The sequence below is a fragment of the Mauremys mutica genome, chromosome 15, assembly GCF_020497125.1.
Source record: "Mauremys mutica isolate MM-2020 ecotype Southern chromosome 15, ASM2049712v1, whole genome shotgun sequence".
Taxonomy (NCBI): Eukaryota; Metazoa; Chordata; order Testudines; family Geoemydidae; genus Mauremys; species Mauremys mutica.
The window spans coordinates 775,917-794,751 of NC_059086.1; the positions used below are offsets into that span (position 1 = coordinate 775,917).

The 18,835-nt window shown below is 63.7% G+C and overlaps 1 protein-coding gene across 4 annotated transcripts; it reads right to left on the reverse strand.

The window, feature by feature from the left end:
• Window positions 1-344: 344 nt before the first annotated feature.
• On the reverse strand, window positions 345-18,248 carry SAE1 (SUMO1 activating enzyme subunit 1). 4 transcript variants are annotated; one of them, XM_044988877.1, is made up of 9 exons: window positions 18,098-18,248; window positions 16,370-16,481; window positions 14,523-14,696; window positions 13,034-13,176; window positions 12,301-12,400; window positions 8,285-8,390; window positions 4,383-4,527; window positions 2,513-2,582; window positions 345-677 (listed from the first exon to the last, which is right to left on the reverse strand). In XM_044988877.1, exons 1-9 carry the CDS (start codon window positions 18,199-18,201, stop codon window positions 585-587), a joined length of 1,047 nt encoding a protein of 348 aa, XP_044844812.1. In that variant the 5' UTR covers window positions 18,202-18,248; the 3' UTR covers window positions 345-584. The 4 variants fall into 4 exon arrangements, with proteins under 4 accessions (XP_044844812.1, XP_044844813.1, XP_044844816.1 ...); XM_044988878.1 differs by having other exon boundaries at window positions 18,143-18,216; XM_044988881.1 differs by lacking the exon at window positions 18,098-18,248 and adding an exon at window positions 17,296-17,430.
• Window positions 18,249-18,835: the final 587 nt, after the last annotated feature.

Below are 18,835 nucleotides of genomic sequence, written 5' to 3' on the forward strand. Positions count from 1 at the left end.
CAGCGCCACCCCTGCCCTAGGCCCCCCGGCAGCCCTGGCATGGGTGAGCCCCGCCCCCGCCCAGGGCAGTGCCCCTCAGCTGAGCTATTTCAGTCCGAAGTGCTTCCCCCAGCCCCACAGCAGGAGGCAGGGGGGCCTGCCCTGCACAGGCCTGGGTGTGCCTTTCCCCCGCGCAGTGGCTCAAGGCAGACCCAGGCCAGCAGCCGCTCAGAGCGAGGGGCCCTGGGCCCAGCAGCACTGGAGAGCCTGGTGTGACGAGCCGCCTGCCGGCGGTTACAGCAGCGCCGCCAGGGAGAGGGGGCTGCACGGCCGGGGCTCCCGCCCTGCAAGGAAAGGAGCCAGCCTGGGAAGAAGAGAGTTTATTTGAGAGCCCAGGAGAACACACAGGGGGGTGGCTATGTCCCCATCCCGCCCCCCGGCACGCGGGGGGGCCATGCCTGCGGTGGCCGGAGGGGAACGTGGTGCAAGCGGGACTCCAGCGGCACCACGCTGCGGCTGACCGGGCGCTGCAGGGAGGCTCCCGCGGCACCGGGTGCTGAACTGCAGCTGCAGGCCGACGGGCCGGGAGGCCAGCGCCTCCAGGCTCAGTGGGGACCCAGGCACTCGACGACCCCGTTCCCTTTGATGCCATCGAAGAAGAAGAAGTTGTTGTGGGGTGGATCCCGCTGGGAGAGGGCCTGGGGGTGGGGTGGGGGGAAGGGCGTTGTTACAGCCTGGCTAGTGCCGAAAGCCCAGTTCCAGGAACCCCCACCCCCCTCGCCAGGAGCTTCACACGGGGGCGGCTCCTGGGGGGGGGGAGAAGCTTCACCCGGGGGCACATGCCCCCCACTGTCCCCAATCTCAGCCAGCAGGTGAACTGGGGGCACGTGCCCCCCACTGTCCCCAATCTCAGCCAGCAGGTGAACTGGGGGCACGTGCCCCCCACTGTCCCCAATCTCAGCCAGCAGGTGAACTGGGGGCACGTGCCCCCCACTGCACTGTCCCCAATCTCAGCCAGCAGGTGAACTGGGGGCACGTGCCCCCCACTGTCCCCAATCTCAGCCAGCAGGTGAACTGGGGGCACGTGCCCGCTCACACTGGTTTTCACCTGGCTGTTCCAGGACAGAGTAACAGGGAAGCCACGGCAGCAGCGCAGGGGGCCCTGCTGGGGATGGGGGGGGTCGCAGCCCTGCAGCCAGCAATACCCATGTCCAGCACCCATGGACAGCTGAGCACCCCGTGGGGGGCGAGCGCAGCAGGGAGCAGCCCCTGCACAGGGGGCAGGAGGTCGGGCAGGGGCCCAGCAGCACTAATCCCGCTGCAGAGCGGCTCTCGGCCAGGGGAGTTTGGAGACAGGGACCCCCTTCCTCCCAGGCGCAGGACCACCGGCAGCCCCCAGGAGAGGCAGGGAGCCGAGGACACAGCAAGTGGGTGGCAGGCTGGGACTCTCCCAGCAGTCCTGACCCCAGCCCCCCTGCACCCCTCCCAGCCGACTGACCGGAGAGCAGAGGGGGCAGGGAGAGGAATCCCCTCCCCCCAGCTGCCAGCCAGGCCCCTGGTCCCAGCAGAGCAGCACAGCTGGGGCTCAGACAGGACAGTCACAGCCCAGGCTGCTGGGAGGCGGCAGCACCCAGGGGCCCGGAGGAGGGAGGGCCCCCAACTGGCCGTGCCTGGTGCAGGGTGAGGGGCCCGGAGCTTCCCAAGCAAGCTGGGCTGGGCGGGGACTCCAGACACACCCAGCCCCAGGAATGCTCAGGGCTCCCGGGCCCAGCAGCTGTGCCAGGCAGCTGGGAGGGGGCACAGAGCCCCCGCACGGCCCAGAGTGGGAGCGGAGCACCTCCGCCCAACAGCCTTTCCTGGCCTCACCACGACACCCCACCCTTCTGTCTGCACAAGCAGGGGGATGGGGGGGCTGGGAGGCAGGACTCCTGGGTTCCATCCCCTGCGCTGGCAGGGGACTGGGGCCTAGTGGTTACAGCGGGGGGGGGCTGGGAGCCAGGACTCCTGGGTTCTATCCCAGCTCTGAGAAGGGAGTGGGGTGTAGTGGTTAGAGCAGGGGGGGCTGGGAACCAGGACTTCTGGGTTCTAGTCCAGTTCTGAGAAGGGAGTGGGGTGTAATGGTTAGAGCGGGGGGGCTGGGAGGCAGGACTCCTGGGTTCTAGTCCAGTTCTGAGAAGGGAGTGGGGTGTAGTGGTTAGAGCAGGGACGGTTGGGAGCCAGGACTCCTGGGTTCTATCCCGGCTCTGCCACTGGCTCCCTGTGTGATGGAGGGTAAATTTCTCCTCCGCCGTGGGAAGGGAGGGGGGTGTAATGGTTAGAGCAGGGAGGCTGGGAGCCAGGACACCTGGGTTCTAGTCCAGTTCTGAGAAGGGAGTGGGGTGTAGTGGTTAGAGCAGGGACGGTTGGGAGCCAGGACTCCTGGGTTCTATCCCGGCTCTGCCACTGGCTCCCTGTGTGATGGAGGGTAAATTTCTCCCCCGCCATGGCTATACTACCTCTCTCAGACAGCTGGGCATAGCCGCACACCCATTACCTTGACAACCTCCTGTCCCAGGACCCCTCCAAGCACTGCGCAGACGGGAGCCATTTCAGAGAAGCAGTAGCTGGAAGAAGCACACACACCAGGTCAGTGCCTGAGGCGCCCGGCTGGCTCAGCACCCTGAGTCCCAGCGCCAACGTGGCATCGGCTGCCCCATGCCAGGGGAGTGACCAGACCAGCCCGCGGGTCACTGGCCCAGGCACGGAGCCCAGTGGAAGGGAGGCGATGGGTGATCCTGACAGACGGGCTCTGCGAGGAGCATGTCTGGTAGATCCAGCAGCGAACACCCCTAGGCTGGGGCAGAGAACCAGAGTGAGGACTGAGCTAAGGGCGAAGCGTGAACTGGCCCAAGCCCCCGATCTGGGAGGGGCCCTGAGAGATGGGCAAGGTGGGCAGGGGTGCAGTGAGACAGGGGCCATAGCCAGAGGGGTCGGGTAGTGGGCCCAAGATACACCCCAATGCGATCAGGCCGGGGGGTCCAGGGCCTTCGGGCGGGGAGCAATGAGCAGCCATCGCTGCCGGGAGCTCATCAGCCAGACGGGTGTCTTGTCCCAGCCCCTCACATGCTGCACGCGACCCTTCTAAAAATAGAGCCAGACATGTCTGCCGTGTGCCCGGGCGCATTCCCGCCATTCCTGCCCGCGCACAGCGGCCTGCGCCTCCTCGGCCAGCGTGTGGCGACATGCAGGCGGGGTGGGATTTTCAGGCTGAAATGAATCCGGGGGCGCAGGGAGGGTCCTTCCAGCCCACACATGAAGGGACGGCAGGGTCCGGGGGTGAGAGTCGTGCCCCCCCCCATCCCCCTGCAGCATCTGCCCTGGCCCCCCATCCCCGCTGGTCCAGCCCATCACAGCCTCCGCCCGGCCCAGGTACCCGGGTCTCCCATGTGCTCAGGGCTGATTGGGGCCATCTCTGCCCCAGCTCCAACGCTTCAGCTGGGCCTCTCAGCCCTTGGCGTCACTGCCCCGGGGCCCCTCCACCCAATGGGGCCGTTCCCTGGGCCAGGACGCCCTCGGCCGGCCGTTCAGCACCAGGACTCGCTGGTGCTGCAGAGACAGGGTCGCAGGCAGCCCGGGAGAGCAGGGAGGAGCCGAGCTTTCCCAGCAGCCCATCCACCCCCGTCAGGCCCACGCAGCCAAGCAGGGCAGAACAGGCAGCGCAGGAGACGACCCGGGCGAGGGAGCGGAGCCCAGCCAGGCGCGGCCGGGAGGCTCTGTGCTCACCCACGGGGCGACACAGCCAGACGGCTCAGGTCACTGCTGATGCAGAACTGCGGCTGCCCAGAGGGGATCAGAGCCAGATTAATGATCCTGCGATGTGCTCCTCGCTGTGGGGCTGGCGCAGCGCTGCAGACAGCGGCATGGCCCCACGCTGGGCCCAGACCATGGGAGGGCTGGTCTGCAGCAGGCATCCCCCTCACAGCGCAGGGAGGAGGCTCTGAACCCCAGCAGAGCTGGTACAGGAAAGGCAGTTCCATCCCCCAGAAATCCCTGCGCCCACGGAACAGAGAGGCCAAGACGCCCTCTGGAGCCAGGCAGCTACTCACAGGCCAGACACAGGCCCCCGGTGCTTCACAGAGTCGTTTTCAGTCTAGTACCTGTGGGCACATGCACACTCCAGTGCCCGATGAGGGGCAGCCCCCCGGGGACGCAGCGGGGACACATGGGGTGTGTGGGGGTGTCTGGCAGACAGGCCCATTGGACAGACACTCTCTTTGGGACTCGCTTTGCTCCTGTTCACACCTGGGCAGCGAGGAGCCCCCAGCGTGGACAGTGGTCCCCAGCCAAGGGAAAGTTCTCTCCCGAGGCTGGGACTGAAGCGCGTGCCGGGCCCAGGCCCAATCCCAGCCCGACACCGGACGCACCTGACGAAGTCATCGGGCAGCAGGCCCGCACCGACGCCCAGGGAGTCCAGCACCTCATTTCGGATCCGCAGCAGCAGCTCGGCATCTTCGGCATAGCTCTCTGGCAACGGGTCCCTCCCTTTATCCGCCCGGAACTTCAGCAGCACTGGGGGGGGGAAGAGGTGGAGGTCACAGTCCCGATCCCTGGGGCTGTGCTCGTTACCCTCGCCGATAACCCACGAGATTCCTCACTGAGCTTCTAGCTGGGAGATCTTCCCTGCGCGCTAATGGGAGAATCTAGAGCACACGCCACTTGCAGTAAAACCTGCTGCTACAGATCCTGTGCACACTCGAGCACATTGGCACAGCCGCCCCGTGCCTGGGCCAGAGAGACACATGCACACAGTTCATGCCAGGGGAAGGCAGCCTGGACCAGTGGACAGAGCACTGGCCTGGGGTTCAGGAGGGACAGGACCTATTCCCAGACACCTTCCTCATCAGACCTGTTTGGTTGGCAAGAGAGGATTGGCTGCCTGTGGCATGCTGGGCACACGGTGCCCGGCTCTCGGATGGCAGGGCACTGCCAATAGCAAAGAATAACTCAGGGGAGACATGGCCAGAGGCCCTGCCTAGTGACCCGAGCCCAGGCTGGGGCAGGACTCTCCCATCGCTGGCTTGCTGCACGCCCCGGCTGTAAAACAGGGACGCGCTCGCTGTCCGCCGGGGTCCCCCACGCGGAAGAGCTACGCGGAGTGCTTTGGGAAGGCAGCGCCGCCAGCCGGACGGGTTCTCATGGAGCCAGCTGAAGCTGCGGCTCTGACGCTGCCCTGGAACAAAACCCTGCTCCCCACCCAACCCCCTCCCAGCACATCGGTGCCAGAGCGCCACGGTCACTGCCCCAGGGCAGCTCCGGGGCAAGGCTGGTTCTCTCCTCACCTCGACCCTGCCCACAGCCACCCCCCAGGCCAAAGCCCTACGGGCTGGGCTGCTCGTTTATTTGGAGCTGTCGGCTCAGCGGGTCAGTCTAGGCCCAGCCAGCCATCTTCCCGGAGCCAGGGGAGCGCCTCCCAGCCCAGCACAAATCACATCAGCAGATCCAGGAAGGGCAGAGAGCACGGGCAGCAGCTCAGCCTGGTGTTTATCTGGGCTCTCTGCCTGCCATCCGTGCAGTCTGCTCGGGCGCTAACGAGGGGGCAGGCTGGCACCAGGCGGCTACCTCCCCTGCCACATCTGACGGGATCCTGGGGGCTGCTGGGAAAGCAGCCAAGAGCCCCAGCGTGTCTGCAATGACTTACGGTAAAGCAAACAGGGGCAGCGATTTTAACTCAGCTTTTGGGAGCGTCAGCACTTTGCAGCCCACTACAGACCAGCAGAGAAGGAAACCCCGAGAGCGAGCCAGCGCCCAGCCCCCGCTAACCCCCACCGGGAGCCAGCGCCCGGCAGAGCCGGGAACAGGGGCCCCGGCCCCCGCTAGCCCCTCACTGGGAGCCATCGCCCGGCACAGCTGGGAACAGGGGCCCCAGCCCCCGCTAACCCCTCACTGGGAGCCAGCGCCCAGCCCCCACTAACCCCGCACCGGGAGCCAGCGCCCGGCAGAGCCAGGAACAGGGGCCCCGGCCCCCGCTAAACCCTCACTGGGAGCCAGCGCCCCGGCAGAGCCGGGAACAGGGGCCCCGGCCCCCGCTAACCCCTCACTGGGAGCCAGCGCCCCGGCAGAGCCGGGAACAGGGGCCCCGGCCCCCGCTACCCCCCACGGGGAGCCAGCACCCAGCAGAGCTGGGAACAGGGGCCCCGGCCCCCGCTAACCCCTCACCGGGAGCCAGCGCCCCGGCAGAACTGGGAACAGGGGCCCCGGCCCCCGCTAACCCCTCACCGGGAGCCAGCGCCCGGCAGAGCCGGGAACAGGGGCCCCGGCCCCCGCTAACTCCTCACCGGGAGCCAGCGCCCCGGCAGAGCCGGAAACAGGGGCCCCGGCCCCCGCTAACCCCCACCGGGAGCCAGCGCCCCGGCAGAGCCGGGAACAGGGGCCCCGGCCCCCGCTACCCCCCACCGGGAGCCAGCGCCCCGGCAGAGCCGGGAACAGGGGCCCCGGCCCCCGCTACCCCCCACCGGGAGCCAGCACCCAGCAGAGCCGGGAACAGGGGCCCCGGCCCCCACTAACCCCTCTCTGGGAGCCAGCGCCCCGGCAGAGCTGGGAACAGGGGCCCCGGCCCCCGCTACCCCCCACCGGGAGCCAGCGCCCGGCAGAGCCGGGAACAGGGGCCCCGGCTCCCGCTACCCCCCACTGGGAGCCAGCGCCCCGGCAGAGCTGGGAACAGGGGCCCCGGCCCCCGCTACCCCCCACCGGGAGCCAGCGCCCGGCAGAGCCGGAAACAGCTCCAGCGACTGCTGAATACCTAGGCCAATACAGAGGCACCGTGTACCAGGCAGCGTGGCCTAGTGGGGAGAGTGATGGGACTGGAACTCAGGGATCCAAGAGTCTATTCTCAGCTCTGCCACTGACCAGCTGGCTAACCTTGGTCACTGCCCCTCTCAGTGCCTCAATCCCCGCCCACTGTCTCCCCTGGGGGTTCAGACCGAGCTCTCTGGGGCAGGAACTCTCACTCGTTCTCTGCCTGTGCAGCCCCTCGCCCCACGGTGCCCCTCTCTCAGTCTGGGCCCTGCCCGAACAAAGGAATACGAATGCGGCAGAATGTCAAAGGGTGGCTTTGAATCCATTCCTGCGAGCCCTGGGACAATCTGCCAGCTGACAGCCTGGTTCTCCTATTGTGTGAGGTGTTCTGGGGACTGAACACGGGCGAGCGGCACCAGTCAGATGCCGAGTGCTGCCTGACAGCCAGCAGGAAAACAGTCTCCTGCGACGGGCAGGGTCAAGTCCCTCCCAGACTCAGCGGCAGCCCGAGCCGATCGCCCAGCGTCGGACGGGCAGGCAGGCAGCGCTGGCTCTTCGGCCACAGCAGCCAATGCAGCTCTGGAGGGAACAGGCCAACACTGGGGACAGCAACACCTCCCCCAGAGCCTGACTCAGCAGGAGGAATCCTAGCCAGGCAGCCGGGAGGGGATGGGAGGCCTGGATACCGCTGAGAAGCCAGGAGCGGCAGGCATGTCCTATGCCTGCAGCGAGCCCCAGCCCTGTCTTTACCCTCTGGACGCCCTGCTGTGCGGGGGGGAGGCGGGCACTGCCAGGTGTGGGCAGGAGCTCACAGCCCCGGCTCTGGGGCAGAAGTGGTGCAGGCTATTAATCTGGGAGCCAGCGCTGGCTCACGTCACTGGAAAACCGCGCCTGGGGCTGTGGCTTCACCGAGATTGCAGCCCGTGTGGGCACCGGCGCCTGAGCGTGGCACGCTGGAGGGAGAGGGCAGCGGGCAAACCACACGCTGGGGCCGGGCCGGTCCCTCCCAGCTGGCAGGGCGCTTCCGCTCTGGGGAGCGTGGCTGTTTCCACGCTCGCCCGGGTATTTTTAGCTCACTGCTGTTATGGTAAACTTGCATTAACCTCAAAGCCAACAAATCAAAGCCAGCTCCTGCCACAGGAAGTGCCGCGTGCTCGCTCGGCTGAGCGGGGCCCGGCGCTTCCTAAGCAGACTCTGGCGCTGACAGGCGCGCTTGCCAGGCCTGCGCCGGGCAGGGACGAGCAGACACCCCCCCGCAGGGCAGATCCCACTCCCAGCCCGGTGCCGAGGCCCGAGCAAGCCGAGAGCAGCTCTCTCTGGGAACAGCCATCTCCCCAGGAGGAGAACGCAGCATTCAGAGAGCTCACGCCAGCCCAGCCAACGCTGGGGTGCGTGTGGGGGAGAATAAAGCCTCAGAGCCTCCCCCACTACGCACCCGTGGGAGCTGGGCCTGCCAGGATGGGGAAACTGAGGCACAGAGTGGGAAAGCATCCTGCTTCCCAGCCCCACCCCTCTCCCAAGCGTCCCTTACCCTGGAGCAGGAAGTAGTCCGGGGCGGTGCGCTTCAGGGCTGCCTTTGCCTTCTCACTGCTCCAGTCGACTGCCAGCGCTTCCTTCAGCTGGCAGAAAACCACCCGCTGCAACGGGAAAGCCAGCATGAGAGGGGCAGGGAGCCCCCTGCAACGTTCCCCCCACGGCTGGGGGGCATCCCGCCTACGGAGAGCAGAACAAACAGGGAACGAACACCGGGCCAGATCCTCGCCAGCGTTTACCCACGCAGCCCCACTGAGCTCGGGGGAGTTTACACCACTGAGGATCTGGCCGTGCCCCCAGGACTGCAGGTCACCTAGCCAAGCCCCATACACTTCTCCCTGCCCCCAGGGTGGGAGCGGGCACCCCCCAGGCAGGACGAGCACAGTGCGCGGGTGTTCTGCAGCAGGACGCCGTGCTGGGCCAGGGTACCTGGCCGGCTGTGCTAGGAAAGAGCTCTAGGGTGGGGGTGAGGATTTGCTGGTGGGCCTGGGTCTCGCCACGTGGATGCTCAGCCTATGGGGCTCACAGACAGCAAATCGAACCCTGGCCAAGGGCAGGGGAGGGGAACAAAGGCCATTTTCTTCTCCCCTGTGTCAGGCCAGGGGAGGAGATGCTGCTGCTTGTTTGTGCTGGGCTGTCACTGCCTAGCCAGCAGGCCGGCCCGACCCCCGAGCTTCCCGCCTGGGCTGGGCGAGCGGCCTGGCTACGCCGGCCCCAGGCTCGGCAAGCAGCCCAGCAACGCTGGCCCCGAGCTGGCCGAGCTCAGTGCCAGGTGGAGGGACCAACAGCAGATCAGGCGGTGGAGGCAGAAGTGAGCTAGCCACCCCGCCAGGGAGCCGAGTGCCTGGTCCAAAGCCGGGGAAGAGCTATGAAGGGGTTAAGTGGGTAAAGTCTGCAGGGGCTTCTGCCAATCACCACCACTCCCGATTCCCAAACTCTGCACGCGCGTCCGGGAGGCTAAGAGCCCCACTCAGGGGCTCTCTCTCGCCCCAGTTCCAGAGAGCAGGACCACAGCCGGACGGGAACCTCGCTAGAGACCTCTCGGGGTCTCCGAAACCCAAACCTTTAACTCCTGCCAGCTGTGGCATGCAATCTGCTCCAGCTGGCCGGTCTCATGCACGCGCACGTGCGACGCAGGCTGCAGCCCTGCACGGGAAGCGCCGGGGGCTACATGCAGTGCTGAGCACCGGAGGAACCACCACCGCACTCACAGCTGGAGGCAAGATGCAGCACTCAGTGTTACGGGCCGAGCTACTACCCACAGCTGGACTGAATGCACAGCCTAGCCTGGGGGAGGGAGGCTGTCCAGGAATTAGCACTGACCCTGGGAACGCGACAAGTCACTTGCGGGGGAGCCTCCCGGGCAGTTTCTCTGCGGCTCTCATGCCTCAGCACAATGCTGCAATGTACCCCCCCCACCCCCAGAGCCCAGCGACTGGGCAGTATGTCGCGCTGGGACAAGGGGGAGGTTTCAAGCCGAGCCTTGGGAGCAGAGTGTTAATGCCCGTCTGCCTAACTGCTCCCACTAGAATCACTGGACAAACTCCCAGTCTCAGAGTTAAACCAGTGCGAAGAGCTCCGGAAAATCCCACCCACTGCGCCCAGCTCCTGGGATGCAGAGTATAAACGGGGAGCAGAGCCCCAGGCTCAGGCCACTAGTGTCCCAGAGAGCATCTGCCCCAGGCGGTCGGATTAATTCTCAGGAGAAGAGCTCATGCCTGGAAGGGGGGGGAAGGGGTATCCAGCCCCGTTCTCAGAACTCAAGGGAGGCTGGTAGTTACTGAAGAATTTTATCATCATCCTTCTTCAGAGATTCTAGGGGACCGTTGTGATCATCGAGTCCGAGCTCCTGCAAACACAGGCCAGAGGCTTCTGCGTCCCAGCCAGAACATCTGGCTGAGCTAGAGAGGGTCTTCCAGACACAGACGCCCAGTCTTGGTGTACGGGCTCAAAGGGCCCCCATGCCCCCAGAACACTGGTTCCAACACTTCATTCCCCACCTCCCTGCTTTTGCCTAACTGCAGGAGAACACACGTGCAACCTGCCTTGCGCCTCCCTGCACAGCACGTCTGGTTACACAAAGGAAATGCGATGCCAAGGAGCTCCCGTTTCTCTGGCACCCCAGCGGCCGAGCGCAGCACTGCAGACTGCCACCCTCCCAGGCCCTGGCTGCATTCAGACTTGCGGCAGGGGAGAGAAACAGGCGGTGGAGTGACTGCGAGGTGACCCCATCCCCGCTCCACCGGAGGGCACATGACCCTCAGAGCAACGCCAGCCAGGTCACAAGAAACGCCGAGGAGAGACGACCCTCCAAACAAGAGCGGAGGCCTCGCCTCGCCAAGCAGCGCTAAACCCAGCTTGCCGCGTTTTGTCACTGGGGGAAACTGCCCCCGCAGTCACCCACCAGGCTGCTGCCGGCGCACTGCAGGCTCGGGAATTTGCAGCAAAGCCACCAGAGAAGGTGCAGGAAGCACCGTGTTCCCCCGCAGGCCTTCAGATCCATATTCCCCGGAGGGGACTCGTCCCAAGCATCGGCATGCTGGAAACTCTCTATAGGAATCCGCTGCATCCTAACACTGATCTGACACGGATCGGAATCCCAGCCCGATCGGGGGAGGACGACAGCTGGCTAGCAGCGGCATCTGGGGAATACTCCCATATCTCCCGATCTGGCCCAGCTGGGGCGAGGTGCACTAAACGCCCCCTGATTGACAAGCCAGAGAAAGGGACACAAAAGGCCACTAAGCTGCTTGCATTCTCCCCATAGCCAGATAAAGCCGGGGGATTTCCACTTCCAGAGACCCTAACAATGGCCAGGCCCCAGGCTTTTACATGTGAAAGGCTCTGCCCTCCCCCATCTCCCTTCACCCCCAAGCCACCCTCCCGCTTACACAGGGGCTTAGCAATCAGCTGACAGCAGCAACAAGGCAGCTGCTGGCCCTGGCGTTAGGCTTGGGGTACCAGTCTAGTTACAGCAGGGCGCAGCAGTGCCTTCCACCCACACAGCTGTTCCCAGAGCGGAAGGGGAACGACCTATTGCAGTACAGTGGTGTCCATGCTAGGGACTGTTCCCGAACCGGTGAAAATCCCTCCCCAACCGAAGTGGGGGAGCAGGTGGGGCCTAACTCACCCAACAAGCTAGTCAAGGGGGCTGGGTTCAGAAGCTGCATTTTAGACAGCACCAACTCAGGGACCCGGCCATTCACGGTGCGCGGCCGCTGACCTGGGCCGAGGCCAACGAGTCTCATTTATCACACGCTGAGACTGGCTTCTCAATAGCCCAGCCTGGCAGAACGAACACGAACACACAGCTGGGAAATTCCACAGCAAGTTTCTAGCTCGGGGCCATTCAAGGAGATTCTCGTGGGGAAGAAAACTCTGCAGCCACCTTCCACTTCCTTCACTCGCGAACACCTCCCAAGATCATCTGCACGTCCATTACCCATGGCGTCCACCCGTGGCTCTGGCCAACTGGGGCTGCCTTACGTTATCACTGGACCACTCTTAGGGCTCCATATAGCGCCCCCCAGAGGATCTAGGCTCTGGCTATAAAGAAAGGACCAGAGTTCTGGATGACAGCAGAGATCTCAGGACAAGGAGATGTTCCTGCAAACAACAGGTCCCGCTACAGACAAGGCGCTGTCAATCCGGGCTAGGTAACCCGCCATCACAGCCCCTCATTTCAAAGGGAGAGGGAGACATTCTCATGACACTGAGCTCACACAGTTAAAGGTGGCAGGAGGTGCAGACCCAGGCCACGTGGCTCACCACCAGCAGACAGAAGCAAAGCCGGGAACTCCAGGACGCCTTCCCAAGGAGTGTAACCCAGCGATCATCCCACCCATGGCTCTCCATGCATATCCTGAAGCTGCTGCCTTAACAACTGCATCCCGTGTACCACACGCCACCAGACAGACCAGCGCCTCTGCTGGGGGGAGCTACCTAGACACAGACTTGAGGTTTCCCTGTAACGCGGGGGCTCTTTGGTGGCCGACAGGGGCACTGGACACACACCTTTTTCACCATGGTTGTCTCTGTTGAATCAAGCTTGGCTTTTTTGGTGTCGGGCCCGTCTTCCACTCCCTGGCTGGCTTTGGTGACCTTGGTCTTCTCTCTGCAGAGACGGAGAGAGATTTACCACGGCAGTCCCAGGCCGAGGGAGGCCGGAATCGGAACCTGCCGTATTTCACATTATCATGAGAAAGACGGCAGGCCCTGCGCCTGCGAGTCCTGGACACGGTACACTAGGTCTCAGCTTTGCGACGCGCCGAGCCTGTCGGCGGGGGGCTTCTGTGCAAAGCTGTGTGCTGTGGGGAGGAATCCCATACGCCCTGAAGCAGAGGATCTGTGCAAGAGAATCCCCTGGCTCACAGAAGAGCCTCAATGCCTGAACTGTCACACAAAACCCCGTGGCCACAATTACACCCATCTACAGCCCATCTCCCCCCACCCCCCCAGCACTGGGCACAGACCACCCCCCTTTGGTAACTTAGCTTCCCCCGCCCGTTAGGCCTTCATGGTGACTTCCCTAAAATGGGAGGATGGCCAACAAGGGTGAGGTCCCAGCATGCACAGCTGCCAGCTGCACACCGTGGCCTGGAGTTTCACGGGCTGCTCCCTTTTGTACATACCAGGTGCTGCCTGGCAAGCTACCAACATGCTTGTGCTAGTACCACAGATGTCAGTGCACCTGAGCGGGGGGGGCATTCGGGGGATGGCCGCTCTCCTCCCCCACAGCCAGACTTACTCCACAAACTCGTGTGCCCCCAGGTTGGCGAACATGGAGCCATAGTAGCCAAAGATGTCCCCGGTGAAGAACTTGATGCCGTTTTTGTGGCAGATCTGATCGACCTTCACCATGACACAGCGGGAGCAGCACGTCAGGCACACCTGGGAGGAAGCAGAAGCAGCAGAGTCATTCTCTCCCCACCACGGACAGGAGCAGCAGAAGCTGCACATTTACAAACCGGCCCCTCCCGGCCCCCCCTTCTGAGACTAGGGTCAAATAAACAGGCCCCGGGTGGATTACTGTTCCCCAGGAGGGTGTGAACCCCCCCGCCCGTCCTGGGCAGTGGCAGGGGTCTTGGGCAGGGCAGGGCAGGGCAGCCCTCCATTCATAGCCAGACAAAGAACGGTGCTTTACATGCCGTACTATCAATTACCCCTCCTGGCAGCAGAACACTAAGTTGTGGCGGCTCATTCCAACAGGCCCCTCCCCAGGGAGAATCAGGAGTTTAGAGGTGGCAGAGCCCAGCTGGCTCCTGGCAATAAAGCCAAAGCCAGACACTTTTCATTTGATTTAAACGCACGGCTTGTCCACACAGGGCAACGGACCAGCATGGCTACTCTGGAGTCACTCCCTGCGTGGAGACACATTCCAGAGCAGACAGCGTCCAGCGTGTGCCGTAATAGCCGCTCCGGTCAAGTCTCCTGGCTAAGTAAGGGCTTATTCTCTCCTCTCCATCTTCCAGCTTTGGAGACTTGAGACAGGCCAGAAAGGAAGCAGATGCTGTTTACAAACATATATTCAGCTTGCCAAACCAGACGTGTAGCCATTCTGCAGAAGCCAGGTGACACAGGATTTAAAGGGACACTCTCCATTAACTTATGTTGGGCAGGAATTGATTTTACTGGGGTTTTTTTTGTTTTGTTTTTTTTGGGGGGGGGGGGGGTTGTTGAAGGAAATGTTATAAAAATCGGGGAAATGGACTAAGGACGCCCCAGTCACAATGCTTAGCTGTGTGATGGTAACAGGTTTCCATTTTCAGGATTTCATTGGAAGAGTTTTTATCTGAACATTTTCCAGCAGTGCTGGAAACTCAATGGCCCCACAAGATGCCAGCCCAGGGGAGCCAGAAAACGAAGCAAACCCCTCCAAAACAGAGGACATGCAAACAGGAACCAATGGTATCAAGATCCTCCCCCATCCATGCCAGCTCACAGCCCTGGCGACACACACAGGTGCATCAGGTTAATTAAAGATAGTATTTTAAACCAGTTTAGTTAAACAGGTGTGAATCCCTGCAGGGTTGTGCTTAAATCGGTTTAAACCTGGCCTGTTGGAAATGCACGGGTGAAAGCTAAACTGACAGAACCAGCTTTAGATCGAGTTAAAAGCATCTACCCAGGGGTTCATACTAGTTTAACTACATCTGTTTTTAAACCAGCTTTAATTAACCACCCAAGGACACCTCTGCCCAATGCCCCCCACCCCACACACCCCTCCTGCCACTTACAGCATCAAACTGAGTAAAGAAATCTTCGGCTTTGTTTTCGATATTCTCCGGGTCAGCTTTCACGTCTACCATGGGGTTGAGGTTCTGAGCCCGTTCCAAAGAGGCTTCGGCTCTGTTGCGGCCCAGCGAGCCCACGGGAATCAGGAACTGAGCTCTAGTGTCCTGCTGCGATACCTGGGGCGGGGGAAATAAAACCAACCCATCTCTGACTGGTTGGCGAGTGGCAGGACCCCGAGAGGCAGCGACACCACGGGCCGTTAATCACAAGTGGGAACACGGGAGACATGGGCCTCCATGGGCCAGCTTCCCTGCTAGCAGGGTGCAGTTCTCGTCACACAGGAACTAAAACACTCATCCAAAGCCACTAGGGAGAAGAGAGAGAGTTGTGGGGCAGGAAGAAGCGGGCTGGTTTGGGAGTTAAATGGTGCAATTCCAGCCAGCCTGAGCGGGAACTGTCAAACAGCAAGAGCTGGGGGTGTCACGTCCTACCAGTCAGTGCCCCCAGCCGCAGCACGGAACCCCGGCTGTGCTCAGAACGGCACAGACCCACTGCAGTGCCCTCCAAGGCAGCCCCACTAGGGCACACGCAGCAGGTACAAGGGGAAGCTTCCCTGACGCAGCAGCTTTCGCTGCTCTCCCTCCAGTCACCTTCCTCGGCCACTCTGTGCCTTGCCAGCGAGTGTCTCTCAAGCCGAGAGCTCCACCTGGTGCCCGATGTGGAGTCACAGCAGCACTGCGGCCTAGCGCCTGCACTAGGAACCACAAGCCGCGCGAGGAGCAGCAAGGGAGCCCTCGGCTGCTATTCTGACCAGGGGAACGATCCTGCGCCACACGCGGGGGCCGAGAGAACTCAGCCACGGCCACGCCAGGCCAGGCCTCGCCGAACTCACATGGACAGCGGTCTCCACGTGCCTTACAGACACTTCCCGGTGCCGACTTCACCGCTGTGGGCGAGTGTTCCCTTAGCTGCCAGGCCACGCTGCCTGTTTGACTTCTCCTCACACCACGCAGGGGCGCCCTGGTCTCCTTCGGCCAGCCTGTCATAGAGGGCAGCTGTCGGCACGGCAGCCACCTCTGTGAACCTGGGCTGCGTAAACGCTGGCACTTCTAAAGTAGGCAGCTCCAAGTGAGAACAATGGGTCCTGTCCCCTCAGCCAGCTCCGGCCCCAGAAGGAACGTCAGCTCCTCAGGGTGCTACACACCGGGGGCGGAGAGCGGCCAGGAATGCAAATACTCAACCAAGGCAGGGACTTGCTCTGACCCCCTTCCATCCCAGCGAAGTGGAAGTGGCTCGCCCCTAGGCTGGCAGGTCCGGACCTGCCCTGTTCCACACCTTACGCACCTCAGAGCGCTGATCGGGGCGACAGGCACCAGGCCAGCGGGAAGGGGTCGGAGAAACATGGGAGGATGCAAGCATGACGCAGCAGCAAGGAAGCGTGGCCCCGCTGGGCGAGCAGCTGGGTGTCCAAGGGACAGATTGAGAGGGAGGGTCGGGGGATTGGGTGCTGGATGAAGAAGACCTTGGTTCAACTCCCAGGCCCGCCACGCACTTCCCGTGTGACCTTGGGGAGTCACTCATCTCTGCCCCGTGGCTCCCCAAACGGAGATCCAGGCGCATACAGGGGTGGGTGGCGATAGAATCCACAGTGTTCATGAGGCTCTAAGACGCTCCGGGACAGGGGTTAGAGACGCACCCAGACAGGCACTTCTTGCCCCATCCTGCAATGAGCCTGTCCTAATGGACCTGTGAGAACCAAACCCTCCTGCTCTGCTCCAGCATGGCCGTGCCCCCCTGCAGGGACCTGTGTGCTCAGAAATCCCAGGCGAGACAAGCCAAGGGCTCCTACCTGCTGATGGTCTAGCATGGTCAGGCCTTTGACCCCTGCCAAGATGAGGTTCTTCGCCACTTCTGCTCCCAGGCCCTTCATGCCAACCAGCAGCACCCGGGATGCTCGCAGCCTGCAACGAGATGCATGGGCAGTGTTAACGGATGGACTGCACCAGCTGAGACGCGTGAGGGGAACGGTTCTGTGTTCGCAGCCACGTGATGGCAAGGAGAGAAAAACATACCGCTAACCAACATCTCACAGGGCCAACGCCGCGAGGAAAGGCAGTTAGCACTGCCCCAATCAACCAGGGATGTCCCCCAGGCAAGGGAGGCCCAACCCTAGGGTCTGCTAGCCACCCCCACCCCTGCTCCGTGAAGTGGGCTCTGGGTTACAATGCCACGCCAATGACTGGGGACACAGCAAACGTGGCAGAGGAGTTGCTGTCCAGGCCTTAGCACAACCAGGGTGAGGACGCCTTCAACTACAGCAGAATCTCAGAGCTGCAAACACCTGGGAATGGAGGTTGTTCTTAAGGCTGAACATAACGTTACAGCTCTTTCAAAAGTTTACGACTGAACATTAACTCAACACAGCTTTGAAACGTTCCTATGCAGGAGAGAAAGGCTGCCTTCCCTTTATTTTTTGGGGGCAGAGCGCATTAACATCCATGGCGGAGAGGGCAGTGCCAGTTGGAACGCGCCGGTCTGCACTGTCTGCAGCAGCCGAGCCAGATGGTTCCATGGCACTTGAGGGGGGAAGCAGTTAAATAAAAGCAGCAAAGAGTCCTGTGGCACCTTATAGACTAACAGACGTATTGGAGCATGAGCTTTCGTGGGTGCATCCGACGCAGTGGGTATTCACCCACGAAAGCTCATGCTCCAATACGTCTGTTAGTCTATAAGGTGCCACAGGACGCTTTGCTGCTTTTACAGATCCAGACTAACACGGCTGGCAGTTAAACTGAGGCAGCGAGGACTTCCGGGGTGACACCTCTACACAGCAGAAAAGATCCAGACACTGGATCCAGAAGGCTCCGTGGCTGTTGGGCAGCACTAACTCGAACTGTGCCGTTAAATGGGGGGCAGCTAGCAGGCGGCAGCTTGAACTGGGCCGTCGCCTCCTCTCTGTGGTCACCCCCTTCCTCCCACCTGCCCCCTCCGCCCACCTCCATCCCATCCCCCCACCCCGCCCCACTCCCATCCCGCCCGCTCCGCCTTCCCCCCATCTGCCCCACCCCGCCCCCATCATAGTACCCCTTCTCCCCTCCCCCCCATCCCCTTCCCATCCCCCCACCCCGCCCCACTCCCATCCCGCCTGCTCCGCCTTCCCCCCCCATCTGCCCCACCCTGCCCCCATCATAGTACCCCTTCTCCCCTCCCCCACCATCCCCTTCCCCGCTTCCTGCGCTGCCCTCCCCCCCACTACTCCCCCCATCACCTGCCCCCCCGCCTCATCCCTGTGATCCCTCCCCCGCCTGCCCCCTCCGCCCACCTCCATCCCATCCCCCCACCCCGCCCCACTCCCATCCCGCCCGCTCCGCCTTCCCCCCCATCTGCCCCACCCTGCCCCCATCATAGTACCCCTTCTCCCCTCCCCCACCATCCCCTTCCCCGCTTCCTGCGCTGCCTCCCCCCCACTACTCCCCCCATCACCTGCCCCCCCCGCCTCATCCCTGTGATCCCTCCCCCGCCTGCCCCCCCGCCTGCCCCCGGCCCCGCCCCCCGAGCCCCGGCCCCGGCCCCGCACCGGCGCTGCGCCTCCAGCCCCCACAGCCGGATCTGCCGGTCATACTGCGCCGCCTCCTCCTCGCTGATGCCGCCCGAGCCGCCGCCGCCCTCCTGCTCCACCATCCCGCCGCCGCGCGCCACGTGACCCGCGCCGGGCCCGCGCGCCGCCCCCAGCACGTGACAGGGGCAGCGCCCCGCCTGCTCCTGCGTCACGTGACACGGGGCTGGGCCCCGCCCACTCGCGTCACAGCACCGCGTTCGATGATGCGCATGCGCTCAGTCCGGCCGAGCAGAGGGCAGGTCCGGCCCCGCCCCCGAGCTGAGAACCTTGGGGTCCCACGTGCGCTCTGGTGCGCGAGGGCGGCTTCCACCCTAAGGGCTGAGCGCACAAGGCAGCCCCCACACCCCCCCGGGGGCTGAGCACACAGGGCAGCCCCTGCCCCCCGGCTCTGACCCCCAGGGGCTCAGCGCACAGGGCAGCCCCCGCCCCCCGGCTCTGACCCCCAGGGGCTGAGCGCACAGGGCAGACCCCGCCCCCCGGCTCTGACCCCCAGGGGCTGAGCGCACAGGGCAGACCCCGCCCCCCGGCTCTGACCCCCAGGGGCTGAGCGCACAGGGCAGACCCCGCCCCCCGGCTCTGACCCCCAGGGGCTGAGCGCACAGGGCAGACCCCGCCCCCCGGCTCTGACCCCCAGCGGCTGAGCGCACAGGGCAGACCCCGCCCCCTGGCTCTGACCCCCAGGGGCTGAGCGCACAG